At 34.7% G+C, this 21,374-nt stretch overlaps 1 protein-coding gene across 3 annotated transcripts in view; it reads left to right on the forward strand.

Annotated features, from left to right (window-relative positions):
• Positions 1–18,677, forward strand: part of LOC145676178 (uncharacterized) — a 40,701-nt gene extending 22,024 nt beyond the window's left edge. The window contains exons 1-2 of one of the 3 annotated variants that reach the window (XM_081747085.1): positions 5,257–6,204; positions 14,823–18,677. In XM_081747085.1, the coding sequence (XP_081603211.1) occupies positions 14,944–15,765 (822 nt within the window). In that variant the 5' untranslated portion in view covers positions 5,257–6,204; positions 14,823–14,943 and the 3' untranslated portion in view covers positions 15,766–18,677. Of the gene's footprint in view, positions 1–5,256; positions 6,205–14,822 lie in introns of those variants that run through there. The other 2 variants (XM_081747083.1, XM_081747084.1) reach the window with 2 other exon arrangements.
• Positions 18,678–21,374: the final 2,697 nt, after the last annotated feature.

The following is a 21,374-nucleotide window of genomic DNA, read 5'->3' on the forward strand; positions in this document are numbered from 1 at the left end:
ATTAGTCGCATTTCATTTCCAAGAATTGACGTTGGAATAATACGAGGGTTGGTTTAAAAATTCATGCCAATTCATCTTGTTATAACGCTACCAAGAAGCAGCAACAAAATATGTAAATAATATTGATTTTGTTTAATGTAAAGTGAGATTATGTGAGATGTACAACTATAGCTTAACGTGGGATACAACATTTACTAACGTTGAGAATCGAACTAAAGTCTCCTGCGCCAAAGGCGACTACAGTGCCCTGTCCACGTAGTAACGAATGATATATATGTAGACTATAACCTAACAATTTAGTTAAAAATTAGGTAAAAAAATACGAAAGCATACCATCTTTCCTAATATGAATTTGTGATTCGAACTCAAAAACGCGAAGCATTTGGGAGTCTCCAACTCCCAAATAATTACGAATTACCGCGCACATTGCAAGGTGAAAATAAAATGTGTTGAGATGAGATACGAAGCAAACGAAATGATGTTATTTTAGGCACTATTTAACTGACAATGTCATAGACTTACGATTGGTTGAATTATACCTACTGTAATGATGTGGGAGGGAATCTTTCTATCGGCTACGTCCGAAGGGAGTGTCTCTGTAACATGTGTTTGGAGCTTCAGTTATTACCACTAACCAAAAAGAAAGAAAGAAAAAAGGAAATGAAGTGTAATAAATCTCCATCTTAGAAAAGAGGACTAACAGAAGGAAATATAACTGTCAAAAGAAAATAGTATCTGACAAGCAGTCTAACAACTCACTAATATGAAGAAAGAAGGACTAAGATTTATATAAAATAATCTTGAGATGTTCAGTATATTTATGATAAAATGTACAACAACGTGTATTATATTATCACAGATTCCGATTATATTATCACGTTAACTTTATTATTTGAAAGAAGTTAGGGAGGTAAGGAAGAACAGTGAAAAACTAAAACAAGCCTACTCCGGAGTATAAAGTTATTCGGATCTTTAAAGAATGACATTAGTAATGGTTGGATGTAGTTAACACGGTTTCTACTTTTTATCGGCAGCACTGATACAGCAGTCATCTCTGATGACAGATCTTTCTCTGTCTATATGGTTATGATACACCTTTTAGACGCGAGAGACCCGAGTATGATTTCCAGTGATAGCTCATGAGTTCGGATCCCATTGTTAAGAAATATAATGTGTAGGTCCAAGTCTCGTATGGCATCACTGCTGAACGGAACTGTGAACTGTATTAAATGAATATAATCTAACGGTTAGGATATCTAGCGTTATCATGTTTGATCGCAGTCTGAGTTCGTGTACAACATTGTTTTAGTTTCTTTTGTCGAGGTTGTCCACCTTTCTTCCACATTATCATTCCACAGATTCGTTATGTATCATTCATGTTCATTAATCATATATCTTATTTATCCTGAAGGACATAATATATAACGTAGAACTTGAAATTCAGTTTTATTTCATTTTTAGAATTTGGTGCCCAATGGGTACACAACTTATGATAAAAGAATTAAAAAGTCGTAGGGTCCAACATTTAGTAGTAGGCATCACGTCATATAGTATAGATTGTGAAGGGCATTAATGAGAAGAGTGCTAAATTAAAAGTTCCCTAATGTTGCAAAGTATGAAAAGTAATCAAAGGCACATTATTTCCTCTGTTAATTGAAGCATAATTTATCGAGGCATCTACTATAGGACTCGATTGGCATTTGTGTGTCTGTACATACACATGTTCAACGAGAACTATTGTAAAAGTTACGGAATTTTCATAAAACTTCAAATGTGCCTTGATTTCATTTTCCATTCCAATGAAATTTATATGGATATTAATTTATCTCCTGGTATACATCTTTATATTTTTACATTTGTACTAGTGCCTTTCACGTAGTGAATAATTAATTAATCAAATGAAACGAAAACTGAAAATTTACTATCTTTTTGAATACCATATCCTTTATCTTGAGTTCCCTCCCTCCGATCGTAACTATCGTAATTTCATAGAATCAATAAGCACACGATTTCACATCCATACTATAGTTATGTTAGAGCAGTTTTCATGTTACGAATAACTAATTATTGAATGAAAACGAAAAGTCTAAACTTACGGTTTTTTTTTCGAATAGTTTATAATATATGCTATATATGAATCTCTAGTTATCTAGTTATTTAGTATGGCTATCTAGTTAAAAAAAATCTTGTTGGGGATATATTTTATATAAAAATTGGAAAGTATGTGTTCCTTCAATATTGACTAATTTCAACTGGAAGCAATTGAAATGATTAGACAAATGGATAGAAGGACAGACCAAAAAAAATACAATCGTGTCGCATAGAAAAAGCTTCAGAGGCGCTCGCTTCTAAGATGTACGATTTAATCTTATAAGTGGTTTCAATAATTTGTAGTGAAATGAAAGACAGATTGTTATGGTTACTTTAAAAATGACATTTTTAGATTTGACCAATAATAATAATAATAATAATAATAATAATAATAATAATAATAATAATAATAAAAAATCGACAATTTTCATAATGGGATACCGAAAAAAATTAACATGTACTGTACAAGTAATATTTAACCGTACATACTATTGAAGCATTAATTTTCTTTCCTCATTCATTTGCAGAAACAGGAATACAAAGTAGAAACTGGATACAGTTGGCTAAGGGTAGAAGTCAGTGGAGAGCTTTTGTGAACGCGGCATAGAATCTAGGGGTTCCATAGGCCATAGAGAGAAAGAGAGTTTAATGTATGTTGTATGTTCTGACATATGAATTGGAATTGAAGGCGAAGACACTAAAAAAAAATATACATCCACAGATAAAAACAGCGTAAAAAATGTAGTTAAATACTATGGAGTCATAATACAAAGCTACCTATTTGAACAAGTACCACAAGTTAGTCCTTAGATTTCGCATTTGTTTTTCTTTATGCATATATCCATTATCACTGACGTTCGTGTTCGAGAAGGACGCGCGAGCAGGTTGTTCAAGCTCGCTTTGCTCTTATTCGGAGTAGATGTAATGCTACCTTGTGCAGGTCACGTAGCACAGGTTGGTACAGCCTCTGCACTTGTCTTTTTTAATATATAAAAAGTTTGAAAGTGTACTATAAATCCGTATGCAGTTAGTGGGTAGGCACCAAGAAAATAAGAGAGTAAAAAGCATTAGGAGCTAAATAGTGAAAGACTTGTAATCAATGGCGAACCTTGAGGGAAGTTACAAACAGTAAAAATTAAATTTTTATCACTTCAAATTAAGATAAGAAAATTTACCCAACTTACTAACCATTGTATAGTACACGTAATCAAAACATTACCAAGTTTGTTAAGTTGAATTGAAACGATGGAACTAATTTTAACCGATGTGACTTCCTTCTAAATGCACCATTGCTTATTACTTTTGTTGGAGGCTTTCATCATAACCTGTTCCTAGTAGGGTATTGGCATACGCCAAGAAAAGTTGTTTATGACGCATGATGACACTATTCTCTTGAAGGAGTGAGTCACTCTTATATAAACTTAACCGTATATTCTTAATCTGTACGAAAATAAATGATATAATGTCACGGTCATATAATCTACCCAATGTGCTGCAAGCTCATTACTTACTCCAATATGTTTATGAGTAAAAGTGTTGACAACAAAAAGCGCCCGCATCTGTCCTTCTGCGCCCCCTAAGGATGTCTGACTACTTTTATAGCATCATCTACCCAGTAGGTTAGGTAATAGCCCATAGCTAAAGACTACTAATAAAATAAGGCATTAGGATACAAACTTTAGGTGATCTACACTAAAAATTGGTCGCACCAATTTCGCGATGAAGAAAATTGACATTTGGTCGACTGTTCGTTTTTATAACTGGCAAAGAAGTGTTTTTCTTGAAAATTGTATATAGAACAATGCGTAAACGTCGTTTGAAGTAGTGGGTTCTTATTCATTTTAATACATATCAAAGCATATATAAGTAATCACGTAAGGAACTATTTTAAAAGCTAAAAAAACTGTCCAAACCTAAGGGCAATTAACGTAATCCAGTTCGTATGCCTATCACTACTCTTGAATGAGTTAACATTGGTAAAAGTTAACATTTTACAAATACAATAAACGAAAAAAATAACTAGTGCAATTTAATTTACGGTGGAAAACAATAATGATATCAAAACAAAAAAAACAAAGAAAACAAACCAACCACTTTTCGCTCATTGTTACGTATATCATTATTATTATTATTATTATTATTATTATTATTATTATTATTATTATTATTAATATATAAAGTCAGTGGTAGATCACGCCTTCAACATGTATACAACAGTGGCTTTAAACACATTATAAATTATCAATGGTCTTTGTCAGGTCGGACTTTATATTTGTGAAGAAGAAGAAGATGAACTAATTTTTTCAATAAGCAATTATTCTGTATCATATTAAAACCTGATCGTATATTTGATTGCAAGTACCGTCTATAATTGCCGAGAGAGTATGTTTGAAATATCGAGTAGAGTGGATATTATGGCGAGTGCGTGTGTCCTGTGATGACGAGAGTTGTGTGGGGTTTTCTATACTTATTTACTACACTTACATACTTTTTTCCCTTTACACGTTCATACATTCTTTTCTTTTTTCTACACTTTTTCCCAGTCATTTTACACTCCTCACTTTTCTCTACCTCTTGTTCTGTGGAACTTGGCCTTTAGCCCCCTTTATCTGTTCGAAATTCTCTCCTTATTCTGACCTTTTCCTATTGTACCATACTTCTCTCCAAAAAATCACAGAAGAAACAATTAAAGAGAAATCAAGAAGAGCAGTTTGAAAGGAATATACACATATAAGAGGCGTTATGAGAAAATAAATTATAATTATAAAATAAATTATGATTTACGAAGCATTTTACTTTTCAAAGCCAGGTCAGGGAGCCTTGAAACAGGGGTAAGATTGAAAAAAATTAAAGAAGTGAACGAAAAATGTCAATTATGTTTTAAAGAAGATGAAACATTAGAACACTTATTGTTAAAATGTGAAGAAACCCTAAAAATCAGGGGAAAATGGAAATGGATCGATGAAATGATAAAGGAAGGAAACTTGGTTAAACTAGCTTGGAGGCTAGGCTTTAATGTAAATGGAAGAGAACTAAGTGACAAAGAAATAGAAAAAAAAACAAAGTACTTCTTGAATTTTGGTGGAAAAAGAAAGTGGAAAACTTTAAATGAAAAAAGAGCAGTACTTACTTTCTCTTTTTTTCTTTTTTTCAGGAATCAATCTTCCGAAGAGAAGGAAGGAAAATACCTTGAACCTGAACCTGAAATTTGACTTTTTTCCCGATTGCGATACTTGTTTTTTCACGTATTTTCGCTTAATCATATTTACTACTTTCTGTCTGTTTTATGACTTTGTAACATCTTGTTACTTTTTATCATTTTTCAACTATTCTAATCTTTACATTTTACACGTTTAATTACCTTTCTAAATTGCCGATAGTCTTGTTCAATACAGTGATAATGTTACTATGATAAACGTTTGTGATGCCGACTACAAACAAACAATCAATTGCCGAGTGTGCAATTGTCACTGATGAAGAAGAATAAGAGGAAGAAGAAGAAGATTGGAAATATAAAGTTGCTTTTGTGAACGTACTTGTAAATCATTTCATTACCACTGGCAACGTAAAATATAATGGGAGTATAAGAACAGTGTTAAATTCTTATTATTTTTCAATTCACAATGGCTGGTAAGGCGTCTGTTAAGTTGGAATTGATGTGCAAAGAAGAAATTGCTTATGACTTACCTCATGATGATCCGCTCGAAGGGAGAGGGTGGAAATACGAACTAATGAATGACAACAAAGAGTTAATATTATCTACAACGGAAGGAGAGGTATCAGTGGACAAGGATACAGCTATGTGCTCTTTGGATGTGAAACTAAACGTTGATAGGGTAAAACCAGAATCAGCACTAGAAGAAGATCCTGCATTTGAAAGTAATATAGAAACGCTAAAAAAAAATGTGGTTCAGGAGACTTGTGCGTCGCATTCTAGTGACTCCCAACAATTAACAACAAAAAGTTTAAATTCAGTTCGGCCAGAAAGATAATGTTCAATTTTTCATTAACTAATTGGCTCAGATTGATAATACGGTTACATGGCTCCGGAAATTTTGTTGGTTAAAAGCAATACTTCACGAGAAATATTTAGGTATGGGAGATATCATGAACGTAAGTAGGTAGCCTACAATTTGGAAATGACATGGCACACATAGACAAGCTGTATACCAAATAAAAATAATAACAAGATTGATACCATCCATACAATTCTTATGTAGTTCATATCTTGATAAAATAATTATTTCTTTATTATTGGTTACACATTTCTCACTAATTGTTTCACATATATTAAATATGGGTGCTCGACGATATTGTTTTATTTATATAGAGACTTATGTAAAATAACAAATAATGAGAATGGTAATTATCCTAAAATTTTACAAATGTAAACCTGTGATTTTATTTAAGATTTAGCTCAAATGGGTCTAGCTTGATTTTTTTTCGGCGGGCTTCGAAAGACATAAGTAAAATACAAGATAAAGAATATTTTAACCAACAATGGATTTTCATTATTTGTAGAGGTCCGTACATCAGTCCATTTCATAGCTGCACTCATTTTTTCAAGGAAGTCGATTTTTTACATTCCCAGGAATCTTTTTTAGTGTATGGACCTGCATCTCTCAATATGGGATCACTTTAGGGACTTGGTGAACGTACTTAATATATGAATTATTGTAAAAACAATGCTAACCATCATTTGCTAAATGGCCGGTAAAAATAAGATTGCTATGCAGATTAGAGCATTACGCAGAATGTGGGTAAACAAGGATAGCGCAAAATTCTGTATTCAGGATGACTTACATGTCTTACGTGTACAATGTGTTCTTGTACATTCCTAAGTATTTTATAGGTAACATCCTGAAATGCTTTCTTTGCTTGTATAATTGTGTTCCAAAGTAACACAACACATTAGGTACGTAACTTCTTAATTATATGGATCCCTTCATTCCGAAACATTTTCATAGTTCCGTGTTATGATTTGCCACACTAAATTTTGATACTTCATTTCGCTTACATTGGTTAGTAGCTACCTTGACAAGGGATTACTTTGCACATCGGGCATTACTTCGCACAAAATATGAAGAGAGTTTCACAGTCCTCCGTCGGTAAAACCATGAACTGTATACACGAAGTTTCAACTACCCTCTACGATAGAACATGTAACTTTATTTTCGTGTTAATGTTGGGGGTCAGCATCAGTTTTAATTACAGGGAGGGTTTGTTGTTGTAGTGGTATGGAGAGCAGTCACTGGAAAGACCGCCAAATTTTAAAAGAATTTCCTTGAATGTTAAGTCAGTTTCGTTATATTATACAACTTAACTTGCATTATACATCGTAACTAATAACCGTTTGAACCTTTTAATACAAACAAATTAGTTAAACGGCGGTTAGGTCCTACGGAGCGCCATTCTGTGCGTAATTAGATGACAACACAGTTTGTAAGTCATTCATAAAAAATACAAGTATAATGAATTGGATCCTAAAACCAACGGTGTTGACGATCTCTTACAGTTCAATCTTGCAGGGTCCCTGACGATTCGAATGAATTGCTTCTACCGTACGACCTTACATACCACCCTAGTTGCATGCCTTCGGCATTCAAGTCATGACAAATCAGGGTTAATTTCCGAACCCCAATTGGGCTGTCAACATTCAGGCCTTGAGGAGGCATTTTAAGAAAATAAATCCACCCTGGGAGGAGATTTAATGCTACAGCCCCACATTTCATTTCATCAATTTTTTTAATCATTAGTATTACTTCAGGCCCGCTCGTACCTACAAAATTGGTAGGTTTACAAATGTAACCTTTTAAAGAGCGCTAGCTAATACTTTTGTGTGGCTTACAAGCAATTGCACTTTCTTTATTGAGAATATCACATCCGAGAGCATTTGTCACAATAGTGAAACACAAGATAACAGTAATATTAACTTGTTCATTAAACATTATTGTTGTTCAGGGCCTACTCGTACGTAGCAATCTTAATATGTTCTGATAACATAAACCTGAATTTTACCATATACTGCGTAACTGACGTAGGCACTCCGTACTATCGATACATCATATTATCCGGTGTTTATCGTAGTAAAGGGTACCGTGGAATCGTAAACGGGCTTTCCTTTTTCTTTTTCTCGAGGCCGGTTTATGATTCCGGGCACAAGAATACAACAGTTATTTTCAAACATCAGAAAGTATAACAATTAATTTACTTTCTCTAAATCCAAATCAAAACTAATTATTTTCTATAAATCCAAATCTAAACTAATTATTATATTAAAATCTAAAATCTGAACATCAATTTTATTACTATTACACTTTTTTCTAATTATGCCAATTATTAAAAGTCAGAACAAAATTTTGAAATTATATTCAATTGCCAAATCTGCACATTAGCTGGGACCAACCAGGCGTCGCACTGGTTTCATTACTTTTATTTTATAACGAAAGTAGGGATGTCCCTAGGGGATGAACTATATTTTAACTTTCAAATCTTTTTAACTTATAATATCGCTTTCTCTGAAGTCAATTAACTTCAGGTATCATTAGTCACATTGAATGCACATTGACTTTTCATAGTAGAGTGTATATATATATCGAACGACGAACAAATCAACGAGCAACTTTATCAAATTCAAGGTTATTGTCAACTACTTTCAATATTATACTAAATTGTGTTTAACTTACAGTATTTTGACAGCGACTTAATCTTACATTAAAAATTTCGTATATTTTCCCATTATACAAACCTAACATCAGACGAAAAAATTCACTATCTCAAGAGCACATTTTTTTAATTACCCAAAATTTAAACTTTATGATTAATTGTAGTTATTACTAGTACCTCTCTAATTATGTTCATAATTATCTCTAATTGTGTAACATGTCTAAATGCTTGATTGTATGGGGACAACTAAATGTTAATAAAAACATAAAGAGGAATGATTTAAAACTCAAAACAAGATTTGATAATAAAATTTTATTATGAAGTTTGGTTCCCAAAACTGGAATGACCTAAAAAAAAAACACAAAACTTAAACATCCTAATAAGAATTCGATACTGAAAGTCCGCATCCAAAACGGGATAGCCATACTTTTCAAAAGTGGTGCGGTATTATTACAATTTCAAAGTCCAAAATCGCGTTCTAAATCAATTACCTGTTTAAAATTTCCACGCTGTCCTTCCTTTCCTTTCCACATTCATCTCTCATCTCCAAAAGCTGTAAGGATGCTATAAAACATGACATCTAAGTGAACGTTCCTGATTGTAGAGCGATATTGATGGTTTCTTGGACTGGTGCGTCAGCGGCGGTGGGCACACATTTTGATTCTGAAAAGTAACTTTCAAAATTCGTGGAAATTATAAAATAATAAACAATAATCCTTTTTTCATAATCTAAAAGTTTAAAAGTTCAAATTCGGTATTTCTGATTTCTCATCTCTTCCGGGGTTTAACCCGAGTTCGGGTGAAGTTCACGCTTTTTTTGTGCTAAGATTTTAATTTTCCATCTGTGCCGGTTGCGCTTTTAAGCTGTAATATAGCACTTTTACGTGTACTTTTCCAGTTAGTTTGTTTAATTTCGGAACGTTTCTCCTTTTTACAGCGTATTTACTAAACTTCCACGTAATGACACGCCTTCCTTTACGACGTTTGGATTTACGCTGCATTGCGATACCTGTCATAAATTTCTTTTTAGGTTTGCGCTTACTATTACTATATTTTTCCTTTTAGTTTACCGTACAATGTTCGTACGTGTTTTCGCTTTAGCTTTTTAGTGCTCTTCGGAGTCGATGTATACTTCTTCCGCATGTTTGACTCGAAATAACCTCGCCTACAGCTCGACTTTAATTTGCATGTAGTTCGTTTTTGACCGAGTTTAGTGCGTTGCGAATTACGCTTACCAAAGCACTTTCCTTTTATTATCAACTTATTTCCTGCTGCACGCCTAATGTGTGGTTGTGCGTGCTGAGAATACGCTGTACGTGGAGGTCGACGACCATTGTTTTCATCATGATCAATCAACTTGTCTACATTTTGAGTAGCACTACACTTAAATTTTCGCTCTTTACAATTTCGCAATAGTGAAGTACTAGCTTGAAAATTCAAACATTTCAAACAAAACTGAAAATTAATAAATGTCGCATCTGATGTACTGATATGATCATGTCTGCTCATTTTAACTCTACTGATTATGCTCCTTGAAATCGAGTTTACGTGATTAATGTATTACGAAAACTCAACTGGGTATCATTGGCCATCTTCTTTTTCTTCTTAACCTTAGTGTTGCATTTCGGTTCTATAACGGAAATATACTTTCGACTGCGCGTGCTTTATTGGAAGTGTTACTTTTACGCTTGTTTACGGTAAACATTTCCGACCGATAAATTATGTACGAGACCTTCACTACGTAAGACACATTTCGCTTGGCGGGTCTATTGTGAATTTGAAGTCGTTTCCTTCTACAATATTCAAAGCTGATAAAGTCGGAATGGATTTGCAGCACTAAAATGCAACTTACCTTTAGACATACACTGTTACAAAGACAAGTTTGAATTTGTTAAGTCGCGCAAAACCATTTGCCTGTGACACAAAACCGACAACACTGTAACTTCGTTATCACACAAAATCATCAATTGAACTCTCAAGCCTTCCCTGGCTTTTTCGAGAGGGCGGATACGCGCAACCTGAATGCTACCGCGTATCACGTGAGAAACATCGGTATCCCTTGCCGGCAAAACAATTACATTAGAAACAATTGTCTACAGGTACGCGTAACGATTCTTCTTTTTCGCTATCTCTACACTGCATATTTCCTTTTCCTGACTGTAATTGACTTTCTGATTTATTTGGCGCATGTCTTTCACAACGTGGGCCGGCTCGAATTCAAGAGTATTTACGGTTTCTTTTCCGCCTTGCACTCTTTTATTTTGTTGGTTTGCCTACACTCAAACTGTGCCGTTCGCATTTATTCATAGAACGCAGTGAGACCTTTCTTTCATTCCACTACACTATTTTTAAACTCAGCAGTTACTGAATCAACATGATTGGCCGCGTTAACTAATTCAGAGCGTACTTCAGTTAAGGAGTTATTGGCTACTTTAATATTATTACGTAAACTGTCTGCTTTGGCATTCGATTCGCTCTTTCCTACTCTCCCAAATCGTTTCTGTTACAGGCTGTTGAGGTACACCTACTGATTCATGTATTTTTTTTTCCTAGACATTAAATATTCATTACCATTTTTGAGTAATGGTTTCTAATTGTTTCTCTAATTCCTCTGTCAAGATTGCTTGAAATTGTTCTAAAACACTAGCCTCCATATTGATATGAATTACGAGCAACTAGTTCAAAGTACAAAAATCTAAATGTCTGAGTTTAATACGAAAATAAGAAACATACACTTAAAACATGAAACACTAAGAATTTTGATATTACGACCATTAACAACCAATCCTTGTTTTTACAACTCAGGTTTCATTTTGCGAAGTGCTTCAATATAAAATTAACACAGATATAAACTAGTACCATATATAAAATATTTTCTATAACTATTCTATTAGGCCTTGATTCCATTTTGTACTAATACACAATAACACACACAACAAGGCCATGTGATAATATTTGAAAAACAGTATTACTTGACAGTTTCTACACAATAACTGTGTCTTCACCAGACTTCCACTCCTTCTGGCTGCTGGGAGTTGGTCATCACTTGTATATACTGTCCAGAGATCAATTTTAATTATGTTCCTCCCCTTCTTTAAAAAGTAACAATTGTCTGGCTTTCACTTTCACTTTTTAGCTGCACACGTGTCCAATTAAAGGTTTACTTTTTTCCGCTGGATGCGTCCTGTCCTCTATTTATCCTTATTTTCCTTGTTATTTTGTTTCTCTTTCTTTCTTCTTCCTTTTTATTCCTTCTTCTTTAAGCAGAATCTTCTCTCACTCCTTATCTATCGAGAATCCTGCATTCCAGTTCATCACCTTGCCTCCTGCTTTCATAATCTCTCTGGCTTCCTTCCATTTTCTCACCAAAGCTCTGTTCTCTACTTCTATGACCTTTGCTCCTTCCCACCCTATCCTGTGGTTTGTTTCTTTCTGATGCTTGGATATCGCATTGTTGTCCATTTTCAATCTTACATCATCCTGGTGCTGTTTAATCCTTTTTTTGCATTTTTTTTGTTTCTGCTAAGTAAATTTTGTTACACTCCTCGCATCCTACTCTATATATTACTCCCCCTTCATCTTTGTTCGCTATTGCTTTTCTCTTTTTTCTTCTGACTCGTTCTATTATTATGCTTCTTTTTTTCCCTGTACGTAATAATTCCTGCTTTCCGAAACATTCTCTATATGTTCTCTGTTTGTTTGTTCAGTTATTGTGTTGAAACTGACACGTGATACTGTTTTTTTTACATATTATCGCATAACCTTGCTCAGTGTGTTATTGTGTATTAGTATTAAAACATTTACTCTTATTCATAAATGCACATGAAGGTGCATAGTGTAAAACATGTATGTATGTGTGTATACTCAATCAGCTGTTTGCTATCCAGTCACCTGTACAAAGAATTAAAAATCAACAAGAAAAATTTTTATGAGCTACATTAATCTCTCTGTTGCTCTCAAGGTCAAAACATATTTACTTAACTTACATGAAAAATCTACATTACTTACTTCTTGTTTTTATCTATCCGTCTGCTTTATTTTTAAATAATTGTGTTCGCCGAGGATCTAATGGAAATTGACTGTCGAAACTAGGCCAATCAGCTTCAAAACTCAACACGTTATCTGTATAACAAATGGTATTATAAAAGCAGTTGTAGGAAGATTGCTATAATTCAATCCGGAAAACGGTCTCCTTGTGGTTGAAATCGTGTTTTTTGGTAGTTGTTAAATTCTTGTATTATAATCGTAACCTTCACAGTGATTTTAGTCTTTTTCCCAAGATTTGTCACTTGTTTATTGCATTTATCCCAGCTTTGCGACGGCAGTGTGACGTTATATTGAGGTCTCAAATATTCAGTAACAATAATAATAATAATAATAATAATATAGGTAACAAATTCCGTATGAGGACACATTGTATTAAAGCCTGTAAAATAACCCGTAGCGTAAGCCATAAGTTACAAAATAGTCGGGATTGGAAGGAAGTGTCTCGACCAACAGCACATACCCTCTCGATACGTTTCTACAACTAGCTACATGTTTTAACGGAAATTTTCCCTACAACTAGCTAAATGTTATAAAGGAAAGTTAAATGTTATAACGGAAAGTTTCGAGGTAATTTTCGTGTAGAAAGTAGCGATTCTGAACTCACAAGAGCCGTAATTACAGTGGTTTTTAAGTAATGGTTATGCTGGCTAAGCTACAGAAGATGTCGAAGAGGTTTCGGGAAAAAGGTTCCGTACCATCATGAGACACCTCTACAGCTACTCAAATTTAAACGAAAGATTTCCGCTAATATTTCGTGTAGAATATATTCTAGTGTACGTTTTCAGGAAAATAACTGAAAAAAAAAGAAGTGAATATAATTGAAAACTAAAGCTTGTAATAAACTAACTTGTGAAGTTTGCAGATGTAATTATAAAAGCTATGCTACAAAAATGTATACACAGACCATAATTCTGTGAGTTCTGAAATACAAACTAACAAAATGATGTATAATATTCAGAGCAATTGTTGCTTATAGAGTGGCGTACACTATTTCTAGAATCGAGATAAGATGAGAAATGTTTACGATAGTTTTGGTCTCGTAGCGATTCTCATCTCCAAAGCATGACAATAGTGTGAGTTAACCTTGTCCCGTCTCGAATTAAAATGTTTCATCCCGATTTTGTTTGGTTTGTTTTAGAATCGAGATGAGAAATTCGTCTTTTCATTAACAATATTACACAAAACCGATTTTTTTTTGCCTAATATCACGTTTCTGCTTGTAATGGTATGACCTGAGCGATAATAAGTTTTTAATTTTTTAATATTCTTCGAGATAATTTTTATTATTATTAGTATTATTCCTGAAAATTTGATAGCTCAAGTGCTGAAACAAACGAGTATTCAAATACTTGAATGTAATGAAGCGTGTGTTATCGCCGATCTACTTCCATCAAAATTCCTAAAGTAAAAAAGAGAAAAAAAATGCTTGACATGTATTCGATCGAAGAACCTCGAGATTACTGGTCAAGCCCCTAGACCACTGAACCACGATCACTACCCTGTAAATGATTCGTCTTTTTCTTGTTACTTTAAGTTCCTCTGCCTCAGCTTGGAAAGTGGTATATAATTTTTAAATTCGTTTCAAAAAGCGTTTCGTGTTCCTCTTATGATGATATAAGTGAATGGTACACTTTCTATTAATACGTTGAGTTGTTCTTAAACCTTTGGATCGCAAGTTCTTTTTTCTCCACACGAAACTACAGATAAGACAGATTTAATTCTCATACTGTGCATTTGTGTCAAGGCAGCCGACAATACCTGGCCATACGCTTATGTCCACCACGATATAAATGATAGTTTAATTTGATATAGTGAAATAAACTACAGCAACTTATTTTGAGACAATAGTGATATGGTACTCCATTTAATATTTCTACAATATTTAATGTAATAACACATGTAATATAGCGTAACTTTGTCATGTAATATAGCGAATGATTATATGTTTTCTTGCTCATTATCTCATATATGTAATCATTATCTCATTTATATTTCATTGTTTGTTGAATTTCTTACAGGCGCGATAACATCTTTGCTTTCCACGGAGAAGGGAATACGTTTACTACATTAAATAATGAGGAATCTGATACTTCGACGCAGTTTGGCAAAGGATTTCATCGATCACGTTCGACAACAAATATGGTGACACAGGAATGTGAAAAGCGTCATACGTACCAAAATAGTGATAAACGCTCTAGTCAAAGTTCAACTATGTCTAGTGGTGAGTTTGTGCATTCAGGACACATGTTGATCCACATAGGAGAAAAACCTCACACGTGCCAAGAGTGTGGCAAGGCATTTAATCGTCGTTCGACTTTGGCTATTCACATGTTAATCCACACAGGAGAAAAACCTCACACGTGCCAAGAGTGTGGTAAGGCATTTACTGATCGTTCACGTTTGGCTACACACGTGTTAATCCACACAGGAGAAAAACCTCACACGTGCCAAGAGTGTGGTAAGGCATTTAATCATCGTTCGACTTTGGCTACACACATGTTAATCCACACAGGAGAAAAACCTCACACGTGCCAAGAGTGTGGTAAGGCATTTAATCATCGTTCGACTTTGGCTACACACATGTTAATCCACACAGGAGAAAAAGTTTACACATGCGAACGGTGTGGTAAGGCATTTAATCGACGTTCAAATATGGATAGACACATGTTAATCCACACAGGAGAAAAACCTCACACGTGCCAACAGTGTGGTAAGGCGTTTACTGATCGTTCACATTTGGCTTCACACGTTTTAATCCACACAGGAGAAAAAGCTCACATGTGCCGAGAGTGTGGTAAGGCATTTAATCATCGTTCAAATTTGGCTACACACATGTTAATCCACACAGGAGAAAAACCTCACAAGTGCCGTAAGTGTGGTAAGGCATTTACTCGTCGTTCACATTTGGCTACACACATGCTAATCCACACAGGAGGAAAACCTCACATTTTCCAAAAGTGACATCAGGCATTTAATAAACGTTGAAGTTCAGGTGCACACATGTTAGTCCACACAAAAAAACTTACATGTGCCCTGCGTGCGGGAAAGGATTTAGACTAAATTCAAGTACTGATGAGAAACCGGTTAAAAAATTTTTTGGGAATAAACCTTAAGTAAATACCCAGGTATTTATCCAAATTGGGTAAATATACGGGTTTTTACTTTTTCAATCCTATATGTGATACAGACATTTTTCACAGTACGTAAAAGTAATTTAAAAGTAACAGTAGATCCAGTAGAAACTAAAACAAATGTCAAAGGACAGCAAATTTATTATTTTCGTAATATAAATAAGTTACGTGGTCGTTCCTGTTTCGATAATAGTAACATAAAACAAGTATGTTTCTGTAGAGAACTTTTTAAAAACTGTTGACCTTGAAAAAAATGACAGTTATTTTTACTGTAATTAAATAAACTAAAATAGAACATAGATCGCGAATAAGTGTCTTTTTTAATTTACATTCTACAAATGACTATGTGCGACAAGTTTTTAAAGTTTACATGATTTGCAATATATTTTTTCTGTTACATTATGCATGCTTTAATAACTACAAATAAAACAGTAGGAGTATGAGTATGAGAGGGAACTTTCAAATTTACACTACTATTGCTAGCTACACATCAAAATGTAATAAAATTTGAGCTATCTTAAACCAATATAAGGAAAATGTATTTTCAACATTTTGCATGAAATTAGCATTCTTGGAAACAAGAGACATAAAATACCATTGGAAAATGGGCTTCTCATGACGATTACGTCAGTTTGTTTAATTAGTTTCTGATTGGATGGCATGAGATTCATATGCCTAATTAAAATGATTTCATACTTTAATTTAGAATTCGGCAAAATGCCGTTAGATTGCTCTGGTTTCTAACATCTCATTTGACAGCAGCATCATCCACGGCATTTCTATCTTAAGCTAATAAAAGAACAAATGAATTACAGAACATTCAAGGATTAACAGCGTTCTCGAAATATTCTAGCTATACACTTAAGGGTAAAACGTTATCTCGTTTTGAGGTGACATTTCTACCAAGATTATTCATCAGCTTCATCGGGTATATGGAATGAATATATGGCATCATCACCGCTGATGTCTCCACCTATCTCGCACACGGAAAAAGTGTCATGTCATTGTCTTCGTCAAGGGTTTTCCTTTCTTTGGTACCATCTTTACTTCAAGTGTTATTTAGAACCCCTACGTCTTCTTAATACGTAATCTTGCAGTTTGTAATAAATACCTATTTTTTGTGTAGGAAAATAAAATTTCGGTAATTACCCAATTTTTATTTACCTACCCAGTGGGTAAATACCAAGTCCCATCTCTACGTCCAAGTTTGTCTGCATTTATTTAATTCACACAGGAGAAAAAGATTGCACATGCTAAGAGTGTGGTAAGGCATTTAATCGAGGTTCCAGTTTGGTTGCACACATGTTAAACCACACAAGTGCCAAGAGTGTGGTAAAAAATTTAATCAACCTTGAAGTTTGGCTACACACATGTTAATCCACAGAGGAATAAAATATCAGACATGCTACGAGTGTGATGGCGAATTAAAATATCGTTTAAGTTTGGTTACACACATGTTAATCCATACAGGAAGAAAAGTTCACGTATGCTAAGAGTGTGGTTTGAAGTTTAATCGAAGTCCAACTCTGGCTACACATGTTAATATGCATTAATATGCCCTGAGTGTGTTATGTCATTTGATATACGTTGAAGTTTGACTAGAGACATTTAATCCACACAGGAGTAAAACATCACACATGTGAAGAGTGTGGTAAGGCATTTAATCTACGTTCGAAATTGGCTACACACATGTGATACCAGACAGTAGCAAAATCTCACCTTGCAAAAATCCTAGAATAGAATTTATTCAACGTTCATACGTGCTGAGCCACACAGGATCAAAACGTCACACGTAAGAGGTGTGGATGACAATATAGTCTACGCTCAAACCTTGAAATGCAGTTGAACACAAGTCAGTCACCAAAGAGATGGAAAGAGCTTGGCAAGGCATTTACTCAAGGTTCACATATTGCAAAGTAAATGATAATCCACAAAGGACAAAAATCTCACACGTGCTGAGAGTTTATATGAGATGTCGCATTCTGTTGGAGGAATAGAGATGATATAATCTAAGCTGTTATTCTTACGCGTGCTATGAATATTGTACTATCCCAAATTGAGTGCTTGAGTAGAATAGTCGATAAAGGGAGGTTATTTGTGTCTGACGTGATCCCATGATTACTGTAGATCCATATAAGCTCAAGTTATAGTCACCAAAATGAGAAACTTTGTCACCTTCTGACAACATCTGGAAATGATTCGTGGCATCTTTCAAGTAAACTTTGAGCATTGTTCCTATATGGTCTGAAGAAACACTCGACAAAGATTGTTTTTGGACAGACTTACCTCTGCTCAAATAGGTTCACACTCACGTACGAGATCATTCTGTGCTCTGCTGACCCATTAATTTTAATACTACAAACAATCCGCCTCTATGGTCTTGTGGTCTTATTTCTATGTAGAGAATTGGCTGAGAAACGACATTCCACTGTTCCTTATCGATATTTTCAGACATGTTTTGCTCACCACTAAGCAGCCATATTTACGGCAGAGTCTGTAAAATTGTTTGTAACACTTTTGAGCAGCATTCTACTGTACATCACCACATTAAACGCAGAATATAAAACATCTGATATGGCACACTTCTCTAGCGTGGGATCACGTTGTCCAAGTCACTCTCACTCTTTTCTTGCCATCTGAGTTGAACATTGTAAATTATTTTAATTGAGTGTTCTCTACCAATAAATGATAACGATATTTCACTCCATCTCCAACTGTCAAACGCAGGCTGTAGCCGTAGCCTTACTACTGAGTTCACAATGGAAAGGATAAAGCATGGAGATAACACAAATATTTTTCCCGAAGCAGTAGCTCGAACTTTAACTTTTCTACGGTTTGATGCCGTCTTTTTGCATTTAATGCATAGACGATCCTAAGTACATACAAAGATTTGTTACTGCCAAACTTAACATACAGATCTACAGTATGGATAGCTTCATTATTCAAATCTATAAAAAAACTGTTGACCTTCTAACCAAAAGTTTTCCACATACCTTTCATTGTCCGATTACCTAGTCCCACTCTGGAGCTATACCAATGCATAACTTGTCCATATTACAGTAATATATCGAAAAAGTAAATCTCATCTATATCAACAAACGCTTCCAAACTCAGCACCCTTTATTCATGCAATATATACTACCTCACTTTAGACCCCACACCAAATCGCTATCAGCATACTCCTTGTCCCTAAGGTTTACGCTCTGCCAGTACACTCTACCCTCCTGAAATTTATTGTTCTTAACCGTATAGTGGTATTGTGAAAAAAATTTTTATGAATGCTAACATTTTGCCTCCTGGACCCAGGAACATTTTTGTCTGATAAGATGTGAACTAGGATTTAAATTTGTATTATATTTACAATATTAAGTACAAACACCAGACAGTGGATACGCTTTAAGCAAAACTGTACATTTTTATTGAGGCAATACCTTTCTTGTTAAAATTAAGTTCGATATTTATGTGACTATTTTATTGCTTAAATACCGGTACTGAAAATAAAATATTTATTAACTAGAAAGAAGTAAACCAGGATTTCTCCTAATAGCGGTATATTCACGTTTCAATTCTGCAGCAGTCTCCACACGTCATTTTTCCGTGACTTAGGCAAATCCACTTACAGCACTTTTGGCAAAATATCTGGCCCTACTGTGTTTATACATGTAACATCGTCCTCGCTTTCCTACATGATTAGGTACAGAAGCATCTTCTAGAGACAATCCGAAAAACCTTGCTGTGTTCGCTGAATGTATAACATTACTATTAGTCGGTTCTACATTTTAGAAGTGATAAAATCACGTTATTCGCCATCGTGTAGTGTTTCTTTCTTCGTCATATTCAGTAGGTATCTGGTCTACTATGTCCACCCGACCTTTGTATCGTTGTAAAATGTGACGATATCTGGCTTCCTGTTATCTCTGGTACTCTCATCTAATTTGACGTGATTGTGCATACTTGAGATCAGCACTAAACACTGATTTTTCTTAGATGCATACGAACCAATGGTGCAGTTCTAATGAAAACCAAATACACTACTGTATTCTTTCCTCCGTTTGACATTCACAAACGCGGGGGCAACTCTCTTGTTTTTACGAATTGTCCCTATAATAGTTAACTTACTGTCTCATTCCATTTATTTAACCAAATTGCAGCTTGTAAACCGATTATTGTAAAAAGGTCTCTTTGCAAGATGAACCATGAATCTGTTGACACAGTCTCTTCATTACTTCCTCAGGCTTGTTATCTATCTGGAACGGGCCTTCTGGTTGTGTCCTCACATACACTTCTGTATTTGTTGTGTAGTATAATGTTTCACCAACAAGAATAAAAATTTTAATTCCATATTTTGGAGGTCTTTTAGGCATATAAATACGAAATCCACATTTTCCCCGGAAACCGACAAGTGTCTCACCCAAAGTTGCTAACATACCAACTAAGAAAACTGTTGTTGCAGTTGTTTACACATAATTCAAAAAAAGTCACGAATTGGGGATATCTGGGGCTGAAGGTTATATCTGATTATGTTATTCATTAGCATCTTCCACTCTTTCATCCATCCTATCCTGCACAGTAATCACTTTCTGCTCAGTTTGGCTTCTCCGGTTCCCATCATCACATAGAGATGACCCTACGCAAAAGACACATTCATTTGTCTGATTAACAATACACATGTCTTAACTTGTGCTTCGCACCTCCCCTCATTCTCCATCCTCGTTAACCCTTTACACATTTTTTTATTTTCTCTAATTGTATTGTATTTATATTGAATCAATCTGTCTATATTAAGTTGTGTTATATATGTTTACTTACATTATAATGCTAAGGATCAAAGTTCCATACGCCCATTTTTCTTTTTCTTTTTTATTTTTTGGTAGTTGTTATACCGTATAATTGTAAAATTTCGATAGAGCACAGATCTCTACTTACACTTTGTAAATAAATTCTTTTCCATCACTCACGTTACAGAAAGCGTAACCTTCTCTTAGGTTGCTAGTTACTTTGCTTTGCCGGTAAAACGTAGTGCATTCAAATACTTTCTCAGCTGGCGCACATGTAGTGAGGCGTAGCTGCCAAGTCTAGACTCTGTTTATTGCACTCATGTGGGCGCACAGTGATACTAATTCATTAACAGGCGACAGGTTGCAAGAAATTGAGAGTTTTCACGAGCGTACTGGCTGGAGTACACAAGTAGTATAATTTTTGATCATCATTATGATCATTTTCACTCTTATCCTGTTCTCATCTCATAGTTTTGAATACTGTTTCAGTTCGGTTATTTTACCCCATATGATAATTGACGATGGAAAGTCTTTCATACATCCTTTGAAGATAAAATTTCCGTTGTGGCTCAGTTGTAAAGCGTTCACCTGTGATGCATGGGGTCTCGGGTCCAAACCCTGCTCCCGCCAAGTTACCTTTGTGGTGGACAAACACCGTGTG

This window comes from Thermobia domestica, chromosome 18 (assembly GCF_964235325.1).
Source record: "Thermobia domestica chromosome 18, izTheDome1.hap1.1, whole genome shotgun sequence".
NCBI lineage: Eukaryota > Metazoa > Arthropoda > Insecta > Zygentoma > Lepismatidae > Thermobia > Thermobia domestica.